Below are 18,181 nucleotides of genomic sequence, written 5' to 3' on the forward strand. Positions count from 1 at the left end.
ACCACAAGACAGAGAGAGAGAGCACGGCCCCCAGCTCACCCACCCCACCCGAGGCCCACTGCAGACTGGAAGGAGATGACTCGGGAGCCTGAGTGTTCTCTAAAAGCCCCATAATATTTATTTTCTGGAGTCAAGGTGCAAAGTCCCCATGAGTTCCCCATTAGACAGCAAATGCCCCAAGGAGAAGAGGACAAAAAGCATATTAACCTGATGAACTGATTCCCAAGGATGCCTGCTGTGCCCTACCTCTCCTAGAGGGCACTGTTCTAGCCCAGGGAACACTGTCTCCCCTTGTCTGCCCACCTGTTTTCCATGCCATGACCCTACTGGGGTCACGATAGGCTCGTGGTAGAGGGAGGTACAGGCAGACAAGACTCCAAGGACCCTAAAGTCCCAGTATTCTGCTTCTAGGTAGAGCTTGCCAGGTTAGATTTCTGCCCATCACCTCAACTCTCTGCAGCCCCACCCCAAGACTTTGCCTTCAAGTTCCTGGCGCGTGGACCAAGGCCAAGCCGATTTCTAAGCCTTCTCACTCTCAGTTAAGGGCTCAGTACCTTCAGCCCTGGGGGCTCAAGCTGGCTTCACTCTGGGGTCAGGACCTTGGCCTGTCTCAGTGTGAATAAGAAGACCTGTGGAACAAATTTGCAAATTATTCAGCCAAAGCCTAATGAGGGATTAAAAAGGAAATCTCGTTCAAATTACGATCAAAGAATTACCTGCAGGACGGGCATGGTAGCTCATGCCTGTAATCCCAGCACTTTGGGAGGCTGAGGCGGGTGGATCACTTGAGGCCAGGAGTTCAAGACCAGCCTGAACATGGCAAAACTTCATCTCTACTAAAAATACAAAACTTGGCCGGTCATGGTGGTGCATGCTTGTAATCCCAGCTACTGGGGAGGCTGACACATAAGAATTGGTTGAACCCGGGAGGCTGAGGTTGCAGTGAGCCAAGATGATGTCACTGCATTCCAGCCTGGGTGACAGAATAAGACTCTGTCTCCAAAAAGAATCACCTCCATTGAAAAGAATAAAATTATCTGAAGCTGGGGACATCCCCAGAAAACCTGGGATGCGATGGTGGCCACAGCTACATTCTTAGGGTCCTCCCATGGGCTGCTTGTAAGGGAGAGGGAGGCAACCCTTCTAGACACAGACATCCTGCTCTTTACTGTGGCATCTCAGTCATGCTCCCCCAAGTCCTGCGAGGTGGGGATTATATTCTGTATTTTACCGGTGAGGAAACTGAGGCTTAGATTGTGCCATGCCAGTAAACTGCCCAATAGGACACAGGGGGCAATCAGTGACCCCGGGGTTGCGACCTTGGCCTCTGGCACCCAAACTCATGCTCCCTCCCTAGCAGCCACTCTTCTGTTGGCAAGATAAAAACCATCCCATCTTCCTGCTCACACACAGGACTCTGTTCTTGAGAATCTAGTACGAGGGACAGCTAGGTCCATGCCCGTCCCCTCAGTGGACGGATGCTCCCTCCTCCAATGGCACCAGGAAATAGAGAGTTCCCTGAAGGGGATGAGGCCCGAGGCGCTGGCATCTGGCCCCCGGGCTCTGCATTGCATGAAGGTCTAGGCGCCCGGCCCGTCTCCAGGCAGAGGACCATCCCGCCATGGCAGATGCCTCCTGCCAGACACAGGATGCTGTTACTAGTCAATCAGCCTGAGCCAAAGCCCAGGTAACTTTCCCAAGTGGGAGGTGAAGGAAAAAAACAAATAACACAGTAATGTGCCTAAAATCTCCCCTTTCTTTTCTGGCCGGCAGATTGGATGGAAAAAAAATGCCTCTTTTTGAAACCAACAAGACATGATTTGTCTGAAAATTTTCTCTTTGAGGTATGTGGCTCCCACAAGATTTGTAAAAAACGGGTTCACTCAGATTTTTCTAAATTGGGTCGTAGAGTTAACTAAGCATTTCCATTCTCAAAGACGGCCCACATTTTCTTTCTTCCCCCCTCTGTTAGTTAAGCTTCTGCATTTCCTCACCACCATCATCATCATCGTCAACATTCAGGTCGGCTGTGTGAGAGGTGGCTTCCTGAGGGCTGGGACATGACAAAGTGTAGACGCATGCCATCTTTAAAGGAGCTTATGGTTTAATTAAGGAGACAGGCTGGATACTTCGAAAGAAAAATCGTGAGATTTTATGAGAAAGGGACGCGGTGCCGTGGATGCCGTGGTGTGGCTCCCGGATCCCCAGGCGCAGGGAGCACTGGTAGGTCCCCAAGTGCAGGGGGCACTGGTAGGTCTCTGGGTACAGGGAACACTGTTAGGTCCCTGAGTGCAGGGAGCACTGGTATAGATCTCTGGGTTCAGAGGGCACTGGTAGGTCTCCGGGTGCAGGGAGCACTGGTAGATCTCCGGGTGCAGGGGGCACTGGTAGGTCCTGGGGTGCAGGGGGTGCTGGTAGACCCCAGGTGCAAGGGGCACTTGTAGGTCCTGGGGTACAGGGGGCGCTGGTAGATCCCTGGGTGCAGGGGGCGCTGGTAGATCCCCAGGTGCAGGGGGCGCTGGTAGGTCCCCGGGTGCAGGGACCACTTGTAGGTCCCCGGGTACAGGGTGCACTGGTAGACCCCCGGGTACAGGGGGTGCTGGTAGGTCCCCGGGTAGAGGCAGCACTGGTAAATCCCCAGGTACAGGGGGCACTGGTAAGTCCCCGCGTACAAGGAGCACTGGTAGCCGCTGGTACTCAGCTGAGTGCCTGGCTGAGACTTGCCCTCACCCGACGGGATCCGCCTCACCCAAGTTCACATCCCCTTCCCAGGGACAGTGTGGGAGCCCTTTGCCTCAATCTGGGACAACTCTGAAGGGTCATCCTAGTTCCAGAATGCTCCAAGGGGTCAGCTGAGGCCTTTGGTGTGAATGCTTCACCGCCCTTCCCCTCTGCTCAGTCCAGCTTGCTTCCCTCTTTCACCACTGAGTGGCCAAAGCTAGAGGCACAGACTCACCAGCTGAGCATAACCTTCAGGTGAAGGTGACAAAGGCCACTGGAGGGCAGACCATCATTTAACAAGGAATAGAACCAAATATGAGGCCAGCACGGTGGCTCACGCCTGCAATCTTAGCACTTTGGAAGGCCACCGCAGGAGGACTGCTTGAGCCCAGGAGTGTAAGAGCAGCCTGGCAAGATGATGAAGCCCCTTCTCTATGAAAAATCAAAAAATTAGCCGGGCATGGTGGCACCTGCGGTCCCAGCTACTCAGCAGGCTGAGGTAAGAGGATCGCTTGAGCTCAGGAGTTCAGGCGGCACTGTTCGCACCACCGCACTCCAGCCTGGGCTACAGAGCAAAACCCTGTCTCAAAAAAAAAAAAAAAAAGGAACCAAGAACCAAATATATCCACCTGCCTTTATGCTGTATTTTATCATAGTAGTAAACTCTATGCCTGCATGCGGAGCCTACAGAACATCGCTTTGAGCCTTTCCTGAGAACTGATATTGCCACATCTAGAGGAGAGGAGAGAGGAGGGAGGTGATAGAGAATGGAGTCTGGAGCCCACAGCCCTTGTCTTGAAATAGCACGAAACAAGCACTGATGTGAACTGGCTTCCTGACCTCCAGCCTCAAGAGCAGGCATCTCAGGCAGAAAGCCACAGGGCCGGCAGACGGCAATGCTGGCTCCCAGAAGCCCTTCCCTGACCGTAGCCACAGCAGCTGACCAGCCAGGGTGGGACTCCTCTCCTCCCAACACGCCTCCAGTGCAAAGGCCCAGGTTCAATCCTTGCTTCGCCACTGGCCAGCCATGCGACGTGGCAGGTCACTTAACCTCTTGGGGCTGTTTCCTCATTATACCGCAGTCCAGGGTGCAGCTTCCTGTTTCCTTTCTCCCAGGGGCTACCATGCATCCTCTGCACCACTTCCACACCTGGCAGGTACCCTGCAACCCTAGGGGGAGGTCACCTGGCCCAGTTCCTTCCCTAGACCAGGTTGGTATCGCTGCCCAGCATTTCCCTCTGTCTTTGAAAATATTCTATTACCTGTGCCCCAAGGTCATGTCAGAAATCTCAAAATACACCTAGCATGCAAAGCAGAGTGGTGAGGAGACAAGCGACCTCTCTGTTCTCCTGGCGCTGGCAGCTCCCCAGGGGCGAAATATCTCTTCGGACACTCACTCATCTTCAATGGTGCAAATGGGAGGGCTCAGGTGACACTCTCAAAAGTCCAGCTTTGGAAGGACCCAGGCCCCATCACTGCTCTGCACGCCCCTCACCCACAGCCCCTTAAAGCCACTTGTCCCCAGGACAAAGCAGTTTCCATACAGCCGTGGTGCTTGAGCCAAATGGAGACTTAGGCTCCAGCCTTCTTTTTCAAAGTGTATATATGTATATTACATATTACACATATTACATATAGGATATACTTTAAATAGCATATGATTAGATAACAATTTTATATAATACTAATTATATAATATATGAATGTATTATATATGTAAACAGATCTAGACAGGTTAAGTGACTGGTTCCGCTCAAATCCTTCCGGCCCCTGTGCTCATGACCTTGCCATGTGACGTTGCTTCCCATCCACAGGCAGAGTCTGTCCCTCCATCCCTTGAGTCTCAGCCGTGTGACTTGCCATGGCCAAGGGGCCTGAGGAGCCCCTGAGCTTCAGGCTGGCCCTCTTGCTGCTGCCTGGACGGCCTGCTGGACACACGGCCCAGTTGTCCCCGCGGCTCGGCTGGCATGGAGCCGACGGGGCGATGGGCAGACATGCGGGCGAGGCTGTCCTGGGGCCCAGCTGCCGGCTGACCCCAGAGATCGGCCAAGCCAGCCCCAACCACGAGAACTTCCCAGCTGACAGAGAGAACAGTGAGAAAGAATAAATTCTGTGGCTTTCAGTCCCTATGTTTTTGGTGTTTTGGTAGCAGCAGACGTGAACTGACAGGGTGACGGCATGCCCCAGGTTAAGCCTTGTGAGGGGAGAGAGGGGCCCATGTGAGTCACGGTGAGACCCCTGTGCCTGGCACACAACAGGCTGCGGTCAATACTGGATGACTCAGTGAGAAGAAGGCCCTAGATAGGTGACAGAGGCGCCAGGCAGGGCTTCCTGATTCCGAGTGTAGTGTTCATTCTAATCTCCATTATTTAAGAAGCAAAAACAACAAACTGAGAAAGAAGAACCAGAGACTGGAACCTATGAAAGTGGAGAAGAGGCCGGGCGCAGTGGCTCACCCCTGTAATCCCAGCACTTTGGGAGGCCGAGGCGGGCGGATCATGAGGTCAGGAGATCGAGACCATCCTGGCTAACACGGTGAAACCCCGTCTCTACTAAAAAATACAAAAAATTAGCTGGGTGTGGTGGTGGGCGCCCGTAGTCCCAGCTACTCGGGAGACTGAGGCAGGAGAATGGCGTGAACCCGGGAGGCGGAGCTTGCAGTGAGCGGAGATCGCGCCACTGCACTCCAGCTTGGGCGACAGAGCAAGACTCTGTCTCAAAAAAAAAAAAAAGAAAAGAAAAGAAAGTGGAGAAGACAGGTTATTTATTTTTGAGATAAGAAGGGTAAAGAATAACCTTCAATGACCTTCATCTAGAAAGGGGCCAAGTGAAGCGTATGGAGACCTGACACACACAGGGCAAACTGAAGGGAGGCAGCAGACACTGCTCTCTCTGGGCCTACCGTCCAGCCTCAGCCTGACCGTCCAGCCTCGTCCCCTACCCCAAGGAGGCCTTGGCTGCTCGTGGGGCATCTGGGCCATAGCCAAGCAGAGATATCAAAAACCTGACAAGACACAACAGAGACTTTTCTCAGCAGGTTGGGCTAGAATGGTTGTGAACCTTACACTGTCTTTTCTACATTAAGGATAATAAGACTAATAACAATACTAATATTTCACATATTACTTTAGAGATAAAGAGAGACGGCTCATATAAAAGCACACGTCTGGCATATAACAAGTGCTTCAGCAATATTAGCTCAATCTGTTGACAACCATGCCACCCCAGATGGTATCTGATACAATCAAGAATATCGATCGGTCATCAGCACCATGAATGCAACTCCCCATCAAGCGTATCTAGGTTGCATGGAGGAAAAAGGCTCTCTGGGGTGCTTATTACAACATATGCTATAGATGAGGATGGGGCCCAGGTGATGTTTGCTTCAAGCCCACCACCCCGTGGCTGCTGGCATGGCTGAGGTGGTGAGCGGGGTGGAGCTGAGTAAATGGTTTTCACATTAGCCCAATAGACAAATGGCTGTGTGGAGCCTGCCTGCCTGCCCGTCTTCTGGAAGTTGAGCAGGTGACAGAGCTGTCCTCCCACCCCCACCCCTCGCACACACCTCTGCACCCCTGGCCCCAGGAGGCTAAGTCTTGGTGGCCACCCAGGAGGGGAGAGCAGGCAAAGAGGAAGTGCTCTGGACAGAGGGAGCAGGCCTGGGTCCCAGAGCTGCCACACCAGCCTCTGTCACGTTACGTTGGTTTTCTCACAGCCCCTCCACACTAGAACTTCCAGCAGTGGGAGGAGGGGACGCAAGGAAAGACCCAGACCTTGGAAGGGAGTGTCAAAACGCTGTGGGCAGTGGGACGCTGGGATCCCTTCCTGGGGCCTTGGCCACCTCTCCAGGCCATGCCGTGGGGCCCCTCAGTGCAAGCCCCTGCCCTACAGCTCTATCGGACAGAGGCTGTGGCTGCGCTGTGCTTTGAGGGCAGGGCCCTGTTGGATTAGGTTCCTGGGCTGTGATAATGCAGCACCACATACTGGGGGCTTTAAAACAGAACGGATTCTCTCATTGCTCTAGAGGCCAGAGGTCTGAAATCAAGGTGCTGTGAGAGCCACACTCCCTCCGAAACCTCCGGGAGGATCCTTCCTTGCCTCTTCCACCCTTCAGCGGCCCGTATTCCGAGGCTCGTGGCAGCAGCTCTGCAATCTCTGCCTCCGCCCTCACAGGCCTTCTTGCCTGTGCCTCTGGATGCAATTTCCCTCTTCTTAGAAGGACTCCAGGCATAGTGGATGAGGGCCGGTCCTAATGGCCTCATCCTAATCTATATGTTAATCACATCTGCAAAAACCCCATTTCAAAGAAGGTCCCATTCACAGGTACGGGGTGCAGGGGGTGTGGGACTTCGACCTTTTTTTTTGGAGAACCCAATTCCATCGCACTGTTCATCTTTGTGTCCTCGACACCCAGCCCAGTCCCTGGAAAGCACACAGAAACGAGTTGACTGGTTTCTGGTCCCAGCACTAACCCTGCGTAAACATGGTTCTTAGCAATGGCTCTCTATTTCTTTATTCACAAGTTGAGAATTTGCATCCTATTTTCTCAAATTCTCCCCTCACCCTGTTGCATCCTTCCTCTTCCCCTCCCCAGCACAGTGGAGGTCACTGCAGGGCTGCCCCCAGCAATGAACTCCCCTGGAAGAAGGCCAGCAGAGCTGCAGGGCACCCCCCTCCAGGACCAGGCCTTTGGCTCATGGAAAAGACGCTGGGAGCCTGGGGTTACGGAGCAAACTGGTCTTTGTCGTGCATTCATCAGCAGCTTCACTGCCAGGTCAGAGTATATCAAAACACAGAGGCCCTGGCAGACGCCCCAAAGCCTGGTGATAGCCGATTGGTCCGTGACCAGCCATGGGTTGGCAGAGAGGGCTTCCTGTCAACAGGAAGTAAAGGACAGGGATTAAATTATTTTCAAAGTAGGTAGTGGAAGAAAGAGAAGAGTGAGATTCCAATTAACCATTCCAAGGCAGGGCTAAAATACAGTTCCACCAAATCACCTTCTACTGGGGAAGCTCAGCTAGTTAATAGCTAACCCCTTCCTCTGGTCTGGGTGCATGAGCCATGCAATGAGTAACAGTCGGGGCTTCTAAGAACTCCATATGGTTAAGCCCGAAGGACACAGCTGAACTCTCAGGTGGCCCCTCTGCTCATCTCAGAGCGAGTCACGGTTAAAGAACCAAGCAAAGTCACCACTCTGTTTCAACGTCACAGCTCAGCTGCCCATCGGCCTTTGTTTGTTGCACATTTTAAACGACGTTGACAGAACTGTGGGGTTATCAGGATGGGCTGGTTCACTGTCCTGAAAGGACGGCAGACAGCTGGTGCTTCATCGGTGATCACGTTCATTGGTCCCATTTTGCCCGAAGGGAGGGCGGAGGGAGGAGAACGGGTGAGCCACATTCTCACTCGGCTCCTGTCAGTGTCTGTGGCTCTACTCGGTAACCTTAGCAGCCCCCATAAATGTAAAAAGGTGCCTAGAAACAGAAAGACACTGGCCAGGAGCTGAATACACCAAAATCAGCTCTTATAGGAAAACAGGGAAAGCAAAAGAAAATAAACAGCCAAGAAACAGGAATATTTAAGAGCACATGTATTTGCCTGAAGGTTTTAGAAGATACAAACTGATTTACAAATTACGTAAGCAAAGTCTGAGTAGATGAAGAGGCATGGGCAAATAAAAAGTGCTTCTAAATGATATCTTTCGCCAGTCTAGTGTTCAGCACAGTCAAAATTGCAAACCCTGAGTGCAAACTAGCAATATTGTTCTGAGAGGTTTTATTAGGGGGGGCAGTTCAAAGAAAAGAGGCAGGAAAAGACACTAGCAATGCACTGAGAATCCTAACAAGTTTGTGACATGTGAAAAGATGCAATATTGATTGAACCCACCAACTCTGCTGGCTGCTGCTTCTGTTTATGTTAATTCAGGACTCGAGCTGGGAAATCATGATCCAGGATTTAACTCTTTGCATTCATCAGTAGGCTGCTCCTCTGCAGTATGTAGAGCCTCGTTTATATAAGAATCTTGGAACCCTCCACAAAGAGGTACCAGGACCAAGCGCGAATAGGGCAGCGGGGACTAGATGAGGGCAGAGATGCACATTTCACCTCCACTGTAATTAACCCTGTCACCTACCATGTAATGATGAACAGGCTTTTTCTCAGTCAGGCATTTGTGAAGTAGAGATAAGAGGATGAGGCAGCTCCAGGGTGACTCCCGCAAGACACTGAGCATGGGACTCTGCAGGCCCCTGGGTTTGTGCAGGCTCCGCACTATTACCCCATGTGAGCTGCTCTGTGGGTGTCCCCGCGCCCTGTGTGTGGTAGCGTCTTCGAGGAAGTGATCACGCATCACTGTCCAGCTGCCCGTTCCCTCCAGGACCAGCACTGGGCCGTGCTCAAGCGGCATTGGGCCAATGTGCCGTGCCCCACTGAGGACGCCCCTCGCTGATCGGCCCTCTCACACCCGGCGTGCTGCAGAGCGGCAGCCAAGCTCCGTCAAAAACCCTGGAGCCACAGGCCAGTCTGAGGACCCCATCACCAAGAAGCCTGACTACTGAAGGTTCCCATAGCATACTCTGGGCCCTACTGGAGCTTACGGCAGGGCATCTAAGATGCATGAAGCCACTGAAAGGCTGAGTCAAGAAAGCTTGCAGCGTGGCCTAACGGGCTGGCCCACATGGGCGGTTCTGGCTACAGGCTGGTTTGGGCATTCACCTTTATTTGGAAGCCAAATGTTGAATTGCCTTTGTTGAATAGCCAGAAATCAAGGATATCTCTTCTCAATGACAGCTGAAAAGGTGCAGATGATAGATAGATGGATAGATAGATAGATAGATGGACGGACGGACAGACAGGCAGACAGACAGAGGAATAACTCATGGGGGCAGAAGAAATGGAACAGTATTACACCAGGGAAGCTATTAATAGTACCCAGTTGTTTTTAAGCCCCAGTAGGTACAAGAATCACCGGAGAACTTAAGAAAAATGCAAACTCATGGGTCCCACCCTCAGGCATTCTGATTCAGTAAGTCTGGGCTAAGAGGCAGAATTTTATATTCTAAACAAACACTGGGAGCTTCTACATAAGCTAGTCCAGGAACCACACTTTGCGAAACATTGCCCTAAGCCCTAATCCAGCAAATCTTGCTCAGGATGGTACAAACTGGCCAAGGTCAAAGCTGACGCGTCCACTGTGCCACAAAGCATCCCCCTTCCCTTTGCGGAGGCTTCCATCCGGAGCGTTTCAGTGGTGTGAGGGGCACAAAGCACAGTCATGGTTGGATCCTCCAGCCCCGGGGCAGGACGCGGCTCCCCTTCCCACCCTCATCCTGGAGTTCCCGAGCTGGCTCATCCAGCCGGATAGAGGCTATGGGGCAGGAGCTGGGTGCAAAGGTCCCAGGCCATCGCCAGCACGGAGGGTGCGTGGACTTCTCACAGCGCGGGGCTTCCCTTGAGGCCACGCGGCGGGGGGAGGCACCGCTGGCAACAGGCCCGCCCAAGCCCAGTCCCATCTCTGCAAACGTTGTGACTGCCCAGCTCCCTGGCTCTATTTTTAGTTTGTCTCCAGCGACTACGCAGGCTTTCTGGAGCACCTCTCCCCAGAGAGCCAGCAATATGTGCATTCTGACAGAAATGCCCCACTCAGCAGCAACCATCTGAACTCCTCCAGCCTGCCTCAGTGTCCCCAAAGACTTCTGCCTTGGGTCCATCTCTCTGATGTCTTCCCTCTCCCTGGGTCTCCTGCTCTGTCATTGGCTTGAAACAGTTCCAGAGACACACGACGTGGCAGCCAGCCTTGATTAAAGCATGTCTATGGGATCTATGGACTTTAGCACTAACAGGGAAGCTGCTTTTTCTTAGACCGACATAAGGGAGAAAGAGCACGCTTGCTACCAAAGTCTCGGCAGAACACCACACACAGCTACGCTTCCAGTGAGTTACTTCCTAAAACCATTCCCATCACCTTCATAATCAGCCATGCCTTACAGGAAGCATGGAGGCTCAGAGCAGGGAGCCAAGGCGGGATGCCAACAGGCCAGGACTCTGACCTCTACAGCCCTTTGCTACTTTGAAAGGCCAGCATGGCCTCAGGATAGAATGTGCCCTCAGTCCTTCCCCTTCCTCTCCATTGCATCCTCCCCCTCCTCCTCCAAGACCCTGGAGCTGTGCCCATAAAGGTGACCCAAAATGCCTAAGAAAGGCTGAAGCCAAGCAAGGCGACACCTTCGTTAGGTCCAAGGGCCACGTTCCCTTCCCCAGTACACAGCCATCAACCGAATTCAATTGACAAATTACTTAGTAGTTCTAGGTCTCCACCACCGGCCACTACCCACTGGCCCTAGGCTGTCCCCTAAAATGGATTCTTCCTTCCTGGTGTCCCAAGGCCTAGACGGGCTGTTGACAGGAAGCGGGCAGTGGGGACATTCAAAATCATCAGAGCCCGAGAGAGGAGGTTTGCAACAATTGCCTCCAACACCCTAGGCCACGGTTCTGTTTATGATATGGGCTGGAGGCTGAGGTCCCCAAAACGACTCAATCCAATTCAATGAAGAGACAAGCTGCTTGGGCACTAGGGGTCCCAGGAAGCCACCAAATGACCCCAGTCACAGGCCAGCCAGGGCCACAGTGTCTTTCAAGAGTTATTACTCCTCAGAATCCAAGATGCCCTTGGCAGTGGCAGTCCCTGCACACCACAATCCCCTGAGGCTGGGGTGAGGAAGCAAATGTGATTCCCCATGGACGTGCTGCCCTCTGCTGAGACACACCCGGGCTATGACCAGACTCATCATTTCCCCCAAGAACCGGCCCCTTATCCCAAATACCTCTACATCAGTTCCTGCCACCTCAACCCCTTGCCATCCACTAGGCTGGCCTTCTCACATCCCACATCTGCCCTTCTGCATTCTCTCATCACAACTGCAGTTCAGGCCCTCGGACCCTTACCCTGGGTGGGGGGGGGGGGGGGGGGGGGGCTTTTGCCAAAGTACTTGAGTTGGTTTCCTTGACACCAGCCCTTTTGCCATCACTCCACTCTGCACACTTTTCCAGGCTGATTCCCAGGGAATGCTGTTTTCTTTACCTTTAATGGCTTCTTAGTTTAGGTCCCCCCAGAAAAGACACTCAGACAGGAACTTAGGTTCAGGAGTTTATCCCAGGGAGTGCAGACCAGGGAATGGGGAAACTGAGGCAGGAACTGGCCAGAAGGGCCAGTAAGGTACATTAATGAGTGGGTTACACTGTGGATCCCCACCCTGCTAGGGATCCCCTGAGGCATCCTGCAGAACCCAGGTCAGAACTTCCCACTGAGCAGCAGGGCGGCTGGGCCATTGGCCACCAACTGGACCCCTCCTGGGTTGAGGGTTGCCCCTCAGGGCATAATCCCAGCACTTCCAGGGGTTCCTGCACTAGGCTGAGCAAGCTGCCAGGGTCTAAGAGGATTCCTTCAGGTGGGGAGGGAGACACGAGTAAGAGGCTGTCCACCAAGGCTGCAGGTGAGGGTGGGCTGGGCCCCAGGCACCAGGAGGAGGCTATCCACAGCGTCCACCGCAGCTTCTTCACGCCTTCAGGAGGGGGTCCTCACTCCTTAGGCCTGGTCTTCAAGGCAGCATTGCCAGATCAAATACAGGATGCCCCCATTAATCTTGGATTTCACATCAACAATGGAAATCTTTTAGTATTTCCCAAATATTGTATGGCGCATACCTATGCTAAAACATGATTCATTGTCTACCTGAAATCTAGATTCAACTAGGCATCTTGTATTTTTAGTTACTACAGCTGGCAACCCTATGTCCAGGTCCTTCCTGATCCAGTCTCAAAGCATTTCCTATGACTCTAGCTCTCAAACCCTTTCGCCAGGAGGCGTGGCTCTTCACCTGGAAGCAGCCATCCCCTCCCGCCCGATTCTGTGGGGTTCTCCCACTGGTTCCTTAGTGGGAGTATCACCCCCACTTCTACGTGACTCCTGCCTGCCATCTCTGGGTGTAAAGTCTCTCTGAACACATCAGGCCACTGCCATCGCTCCTTCTGCCTCTAGAAGCAGGTGTGGTCTGCACTGGCCATCGTATGACCCTGGATCATTTGCTAGTCTTTGTCTGAAAGCCTCATTTTCCCAGCAAGGTTATAACTGCCACCTAGCCTGGCACAATGATCAATAGGTAATGACTATTAGGCAGATGAGGGGACCTCCCTGGTGCCCAAAGCAACTGCAAGCCCTGTGAGGACTTGGGCAGATCTTCCCCAGATCTCACCCTAACCAGAGCCTGGGCACGTGGTCGGGCACGTGGTCACCCCCAGCCACTGTGGAATAACTGAATGAATACTACTTTCGCGGTGGGTTGGCTCATGCCAAGAACGTTATGAAAAGCTGCCAAAGTCACCACTGGCAGCAAGAAGGGTGGTCCGAGGACCCCAACTATAACAAGGTTTTTCAACGTTCACGGCCTGGCCTCACAATCCTTTTTCTGGTTCTGGATTTTGTCTCACACTATCGCTGGCACCACCCCACGGGCACGCCCACACATCACTCACACCCTGCATTTGGAACCAGCCTCACCATGTGGCTGCCACACAAAATGGCCCAACCACTGGACAATGGCATGTTCTTGTTTCTCTCTATATATTTTTTTAAAAACTAGGTGTCTGATGTATATATGTATATGTATAAGCCATACATTTATAGGACACTTTACACTTGTCAAGAGTTTTCCCGGGATGGGTGTGATGGCTCACGCCCGTAATCCCAGCACTTTGGGAGGTCAAGGTGGGCGGGTCGCTCGAGCCCAGCCCATGTGGACCAGCTTTGGGCAACATGGTAAAACCTCATGTCTACAAAAAAAATAAATAAATTAGATGGGTGTGGTGGCACATGCCTGTAGTCCCAGTTACTCAGGAGGCTGAGGTAGGAGGATCACTTGAGCCTGGGGAGGTTGAGGCTGCAGTGAGCCATGATTGCACCACTGCATTCCCATCTGGGGAACAGAGTGAGACCCTGACTCAAAACAAACAAACAAAAAAACAACAAAAAAGAGTTTTCCCATGAATTACTTTATTTCAATATCCGTATAAAGCAGGAAAAATGGGTATTATTTCCTGCATTTGACAAATGGGAGAAACAGTAGTTACACGGTTAGCTCAAGTGATCACTGTTTAAGAGGTTTGTGGCAGCAACATCTAACTTTTAACTCACGAACATGGTTTTAAATGTCTTACATGAGAGATGTAAACAAGAATGTTTCATTTTCAAATAGAACACTTATTCCTGCATAATGGAGTCACCACCGTGGGGGCCACACAGCAGCCAGCGGTCCAAGTTTCCTGCCCCAGAGCTTTCCAGCCAGGGAGGGCTGGCCCAGGGCCCCTGTGGGGCTACTTGGCATCAGGTGTCTGGAGACCCGCCCCTGGACTCCACCCTCTTCACCCAAGCGTTAGGCACGTGTGGGCCGGAGTTTACACAGGAGAACCTTAGCCGGGCGTCTAAAAGAAGGGTGGCTCAGCAAACACGGGGCAGTGCGCCCTGGGATTCACAGTGGGAAGTGAGTGGCCTGTCTCGGCCATGCCAGCTGCGCCTGACCCTGTCGGGAAGGATTAGCTTTAATGAGGGGTCCGGACAGCCCATTCACTGCGCACTCCCACCCTGCCCCGGGAGAGCAAAATAACTTTCTCCACGGAGCACTCTGGTGTGTGTGTGTGTGTGTGTGTGTGTGTGTGTGTGTGTGTGTGTGTGTACACAAACATTTACTTGGTTGGCTGAGGCGGAGGGTATGACCCAGTGGGCCACACCTCCCACCACCCGACCCCCCTACGGGGAGGCGAGGAACAGTGGCCGCAGGCTACCGGGGCGCCTTCCGAAGAGAGAACCACCACCCGGCCCGCCGCCCCTCTGGCTGGACAAAGTGAAGCCGCAGGCAGATCCGAGTCGCCAATGTCCTCCCGGGCGGCTGGCGCGGACGGGGCTGAAGTTCAATGCAGCCTGCACGGATTAGGGAGCTCCGAGCCCCCAAATACCACAGAGACCCAAAGTACACTCCCGGGGCGGGGGAAGGGAACGGCGGCAAAGGAGACCCCCGCTCCAGGCCGAGAAACGCCCCGAGGGAAACTGGAGCGGAGGGGGTGCATTGGAAGGCGCAGCTACACAGCTCCCCCCAACCCCCGCCCCGCTGCTTTCCCCACCCACCGCCCCTCCCCTCTCCTCCCTCCCCTCCCCTCCCTCCGTCTCCAGCAGCCGAGCGCGGGCTCCACCTCCCCGGAGCGCAGTCCACACCGTCCCTTTTCAGCAAAACAACACAACGCACCGCCCCCCGCACCCGCACCCGGCTGGATACCGGGCTACGCCCAGCCGCCCACCAGCCGCGCCCAGCGCCCCCTCTAGTCTGCAGCCGCCCAGCCCCCGCCCCAGGCGGAGCCCCAGCCCGGGCTGCACGCGGGCAGAGAGAGAGATTGAGCCCCGGCTCCGCCAGCCCAGCTCGGGCCCTGTCCCTCTACCCTTTCCCCAAGCCACCCGAAGTGACAGGAGGGGCACGCACGGCGCGCGCGGGGCATCCAGCGTTAACCGCTTCGGCGCCGGGGACAGGAGCGACAGGAGGGCTGGGGAGCAGGGGACCGAGTGCTGGGACTCACCGGAATGTGCACGCGCAGCGAACGCCTCTTCTGGCTGGCATTTTTCTTGCCGCCGCTCCCGCCGGGGCTGGAAACATCTTTTTTCTTCTTGGTGTCCATAACCGCGCTTCCCATAACTCTAACCAGAAGTTGATTCTGGGAAACTCCTCGGGGGTTCGGTCCCCTCCTTCCCTCACCCGGCCGCTGCCTTCGGACTGGAGCCGCGCGCTCTGTTACACCCTGAAGCCACCTCGTGGGGACTTCCGCGGAGAGGGAGGGTGAGCAGGGAACTCGCGCCGCCGCCGCCGAAGCGCCGAGTTCAAGCGTCCTTTCCTACGGAACCCTCGCAGGCAAATCAGTCAAAGCCCGTCCCGGTTCTGGTGTCTCCCCGGGTTACTCGTGGCTGAGGTCTCCCGCTGGGTGACAAAGTTTTCTTCCTTTTGCAAAGCGAAGAAACATTTTCCACCCTCTCGGCTCCTCCCACAGATTCCCAGAGGTAATCTGAAAGGCAGGTGCAATTAAAACCAGCAATTTGGAAAACAAGCCTCCTAGCCTGTGCCCAAGTGGGGAATCTGGAGCCAGTAAGACCGTTCGTGCATAAATGTAATCCTCGGCCGCAGAATAAACCAGCTCGGAGCCTGCAGCTGGGTCCGTCCTCCTTTCTGGGCGAGAGGGAGGGCGGCGGGGGAAGAGGAGGTGCAAGGCGAGCCCTCTGCGCAATTGGGCTACGGGCGGCCGCTGGCAGAAGTTCTGGCGGCGGCGCTCGCGGCCCTGCGCGCCAGAGGGGGCGCCCGGAGCCCCGCGGGCCAAGAAGGGCAGGGCGCCCGCTCCTCGCCCCCCGCCGCGCCGCGGCCCCAGGGGACCGCAAGGGGACAGTGAGGGGCCGGGCCTGGCACCGACGCAAGCTCGGGGAGCGCGGGTGGTGGGAGGCGGCGCGTGTTGAACAGGAAGTGCGCGGCGTGCAGCGCCACCGTCCCGCTCCCCGTCGCCCCACGCCGCCCTCGTCGCCGCGCCCAGACCCCCGCGGCGGCCGCAGCCGCTCGGGACTCGCTGCGAGCTGGTTTCGGATCCATCCCGCCTCCCGGCGTCTCACTGTGTGCCCTACCCTTTGAAACACGCCCCCGCCCCCGTCCCCGCCCCCGCCCCCGCCCTGCCGCAGACCAGGCAGCGAGGAAGCCCACAGTCTCCGGGGGCGCTGCGCGCGAAGTAGCACGTGCTTAGCGAAACACTGCAGCCCCCGGGTCCCGCCCCGCCCGGCGCGCGCACTCGAACTCGCCCAGAGAGCGGTGCGTGGCGCTGGGTGCGAGCAGGGTCTCGCCACCCCCACCCTCACCCCACCCCACCCCACCCTGCTTTTTTCAGGTTCATCAAGGTTTGCGCAGTGGATCCGAGTTAAGTGCGTGTCCCCACGCCGCGGGAAACGTGGGGCTCCTGAGACTGCGGAAAGAATTGGGAGAAGGGGAGGGCTCGAAGACCCGGGCGAGGGTTCGCGGTGCTGCCCAGGTCCTTTAGAGCCCCGGGTGGGCATCCGGTACCGCCTGCTGCCGAGGGCCGTAGAGGGGTTGGGGGAGGGGGCTGGTGTGTCCCCCACCCCCAGATGCGCCCCAGGATGGCGCGACCTCGGCTCCCTGGTGGAAAGTAGGGGGAGTGCTGGCTTGGGGGTCGCTTCCCCTCCTGCTCTAGTTTCTGAGGATGTGATGACCCCAAAGGTCACTGGCGTTCCCAGAATGCTGACGTCAGCTCAGCCGCTCCGAGTAATCAGTAATGCAGGGAGGCCACCCGCAGAAAGAACGCGACAGGGGTCGCTTTGGGGACACCATAGGGCCTTTACTCCTTCTGAGGTGCGTGCTTTCGCAGGACTCCCTTCCCAGAGGAGGAGGCATGATCAGCCCACCCAAAGGATCATCTCTTAGGAAGCAGGCGTGCGCCCACGCAGGGAGAAGCATCCTTCCTTTCAGCTGCTTGCCGGTCGGCTTTTCCAACCCGAGTTCCAGCAGCTTGCACAAAATCCTTACAGCTTGGGTGGTTCCCTGGCTCATAGGGGTGGGTTTATATTCTTTCTCCTTCTCCTCTGCTCTCTGGTCCAGAATGAAGCCAGCCTGGAAGATCCCCAGTCTCGAGACAGAGCCTGACAGGGGCAGATGCTCTGGAAGGACCCTGTCTGGGTTTAGCAACCAAGCAGCCATCCTGGCCCCACAGGTGTGGGACCAGCAACCAGGCAGCTATCCTGGCCCCACAGGTGTGGGACTTCTGGGTCTTCTCCTGGCTGGCTTCTTGCTAGAGGATTTCAAGAGACCCAGCAAAACTGTATTGTCCCACTGAATGCTCAAGATATTGGTTAGAAGTAGAAAAGGGGAGGGGGTAGTATTTAGCCTCTGTCCCCACTAAAAATTATTCCCAATTGTCATTTGTGTCATCTGTTTAGCTTACAGTTTTAATCCTTGTCAAAATGATCATTTGCCAGGGTGCATAAAACACCCTATTTGATGAGAACTCGTTTTAAAGGAAAATGGGGCCATCAGAAGGAAGCCGGTTGGTGTGAAGAGACGTCTGGGAAGAGCCCCTGGCGAGGGCCCTCATTCCACTGGGTGACCCAGAAGGAGAAAACTGCGATGGCGCTTCTCATTTGAAATGTTTTCTTTATGGACAGTGTTTAGCAATTGTTATAATGTGTGCTTTTGTTGATTGATCTGTATACATATGTAAAATAATTTGTTCTCTGAGTTAATTTTGTTGGAACAAAGACTTTAGTGCTTCCTAAATTAAAACATTTTACTGTATTGCTTGCATTTTAAGAGCCTTTTTTTAATTTTTAATTTTTTTGGTCCTTGTGATATGATGAGGTATAAATTCTGGGTTTTGT

General features: G+C 54.5%; 1 protein-coding gene across 4 annotated transcripts in view; it reads right to left on the reverse strand.

The window, feature by feature from the left end:
- Positions 1–15,949, reverse strand: part of PRKAG2 (protein kinase AMP-activated non-catalytic subunit gamma 2) — a 320,123-nt gene extending 304,174 nt beyond the window's left edge. For all 4 annotated transcript variants that reach the window (XM_019031434.4, XM_019031433.4, XM_019031431.4 and 1 more), the window contains exon 1: positions 15,340–15,949. In XM_019031434.4, the coding sequence (XP_018886979.1) occupies positions 15,340–15,453 (114 nt within the window). In that variant the 5' untranslated portion in view covers positions 15,454–15,949. The remainder of the gene's footprint in view (positions 1–15,339) is intronic.
- Between the last annotated feature and the right edge of the window lie 2,232 nt (positions 15,950–18,181).

The sequence above is a fragment of the Gorilla gorilla genome, chromosome 6 (assembly GCF_029281585.2).
Source record: "Gorilla gorilla gorilla isolate KB3781 chromosome 6, NHGRI_mGorGor1-v2.1_pri, whole genome shotgun sequence".
Classification (NCBI taxonomy): domain Eukaryota; kingdom Metazoa; phylum Chordata; class Mammalia; order Primates; family Hominidae; genus Gorilla; species Gorilla gorilla.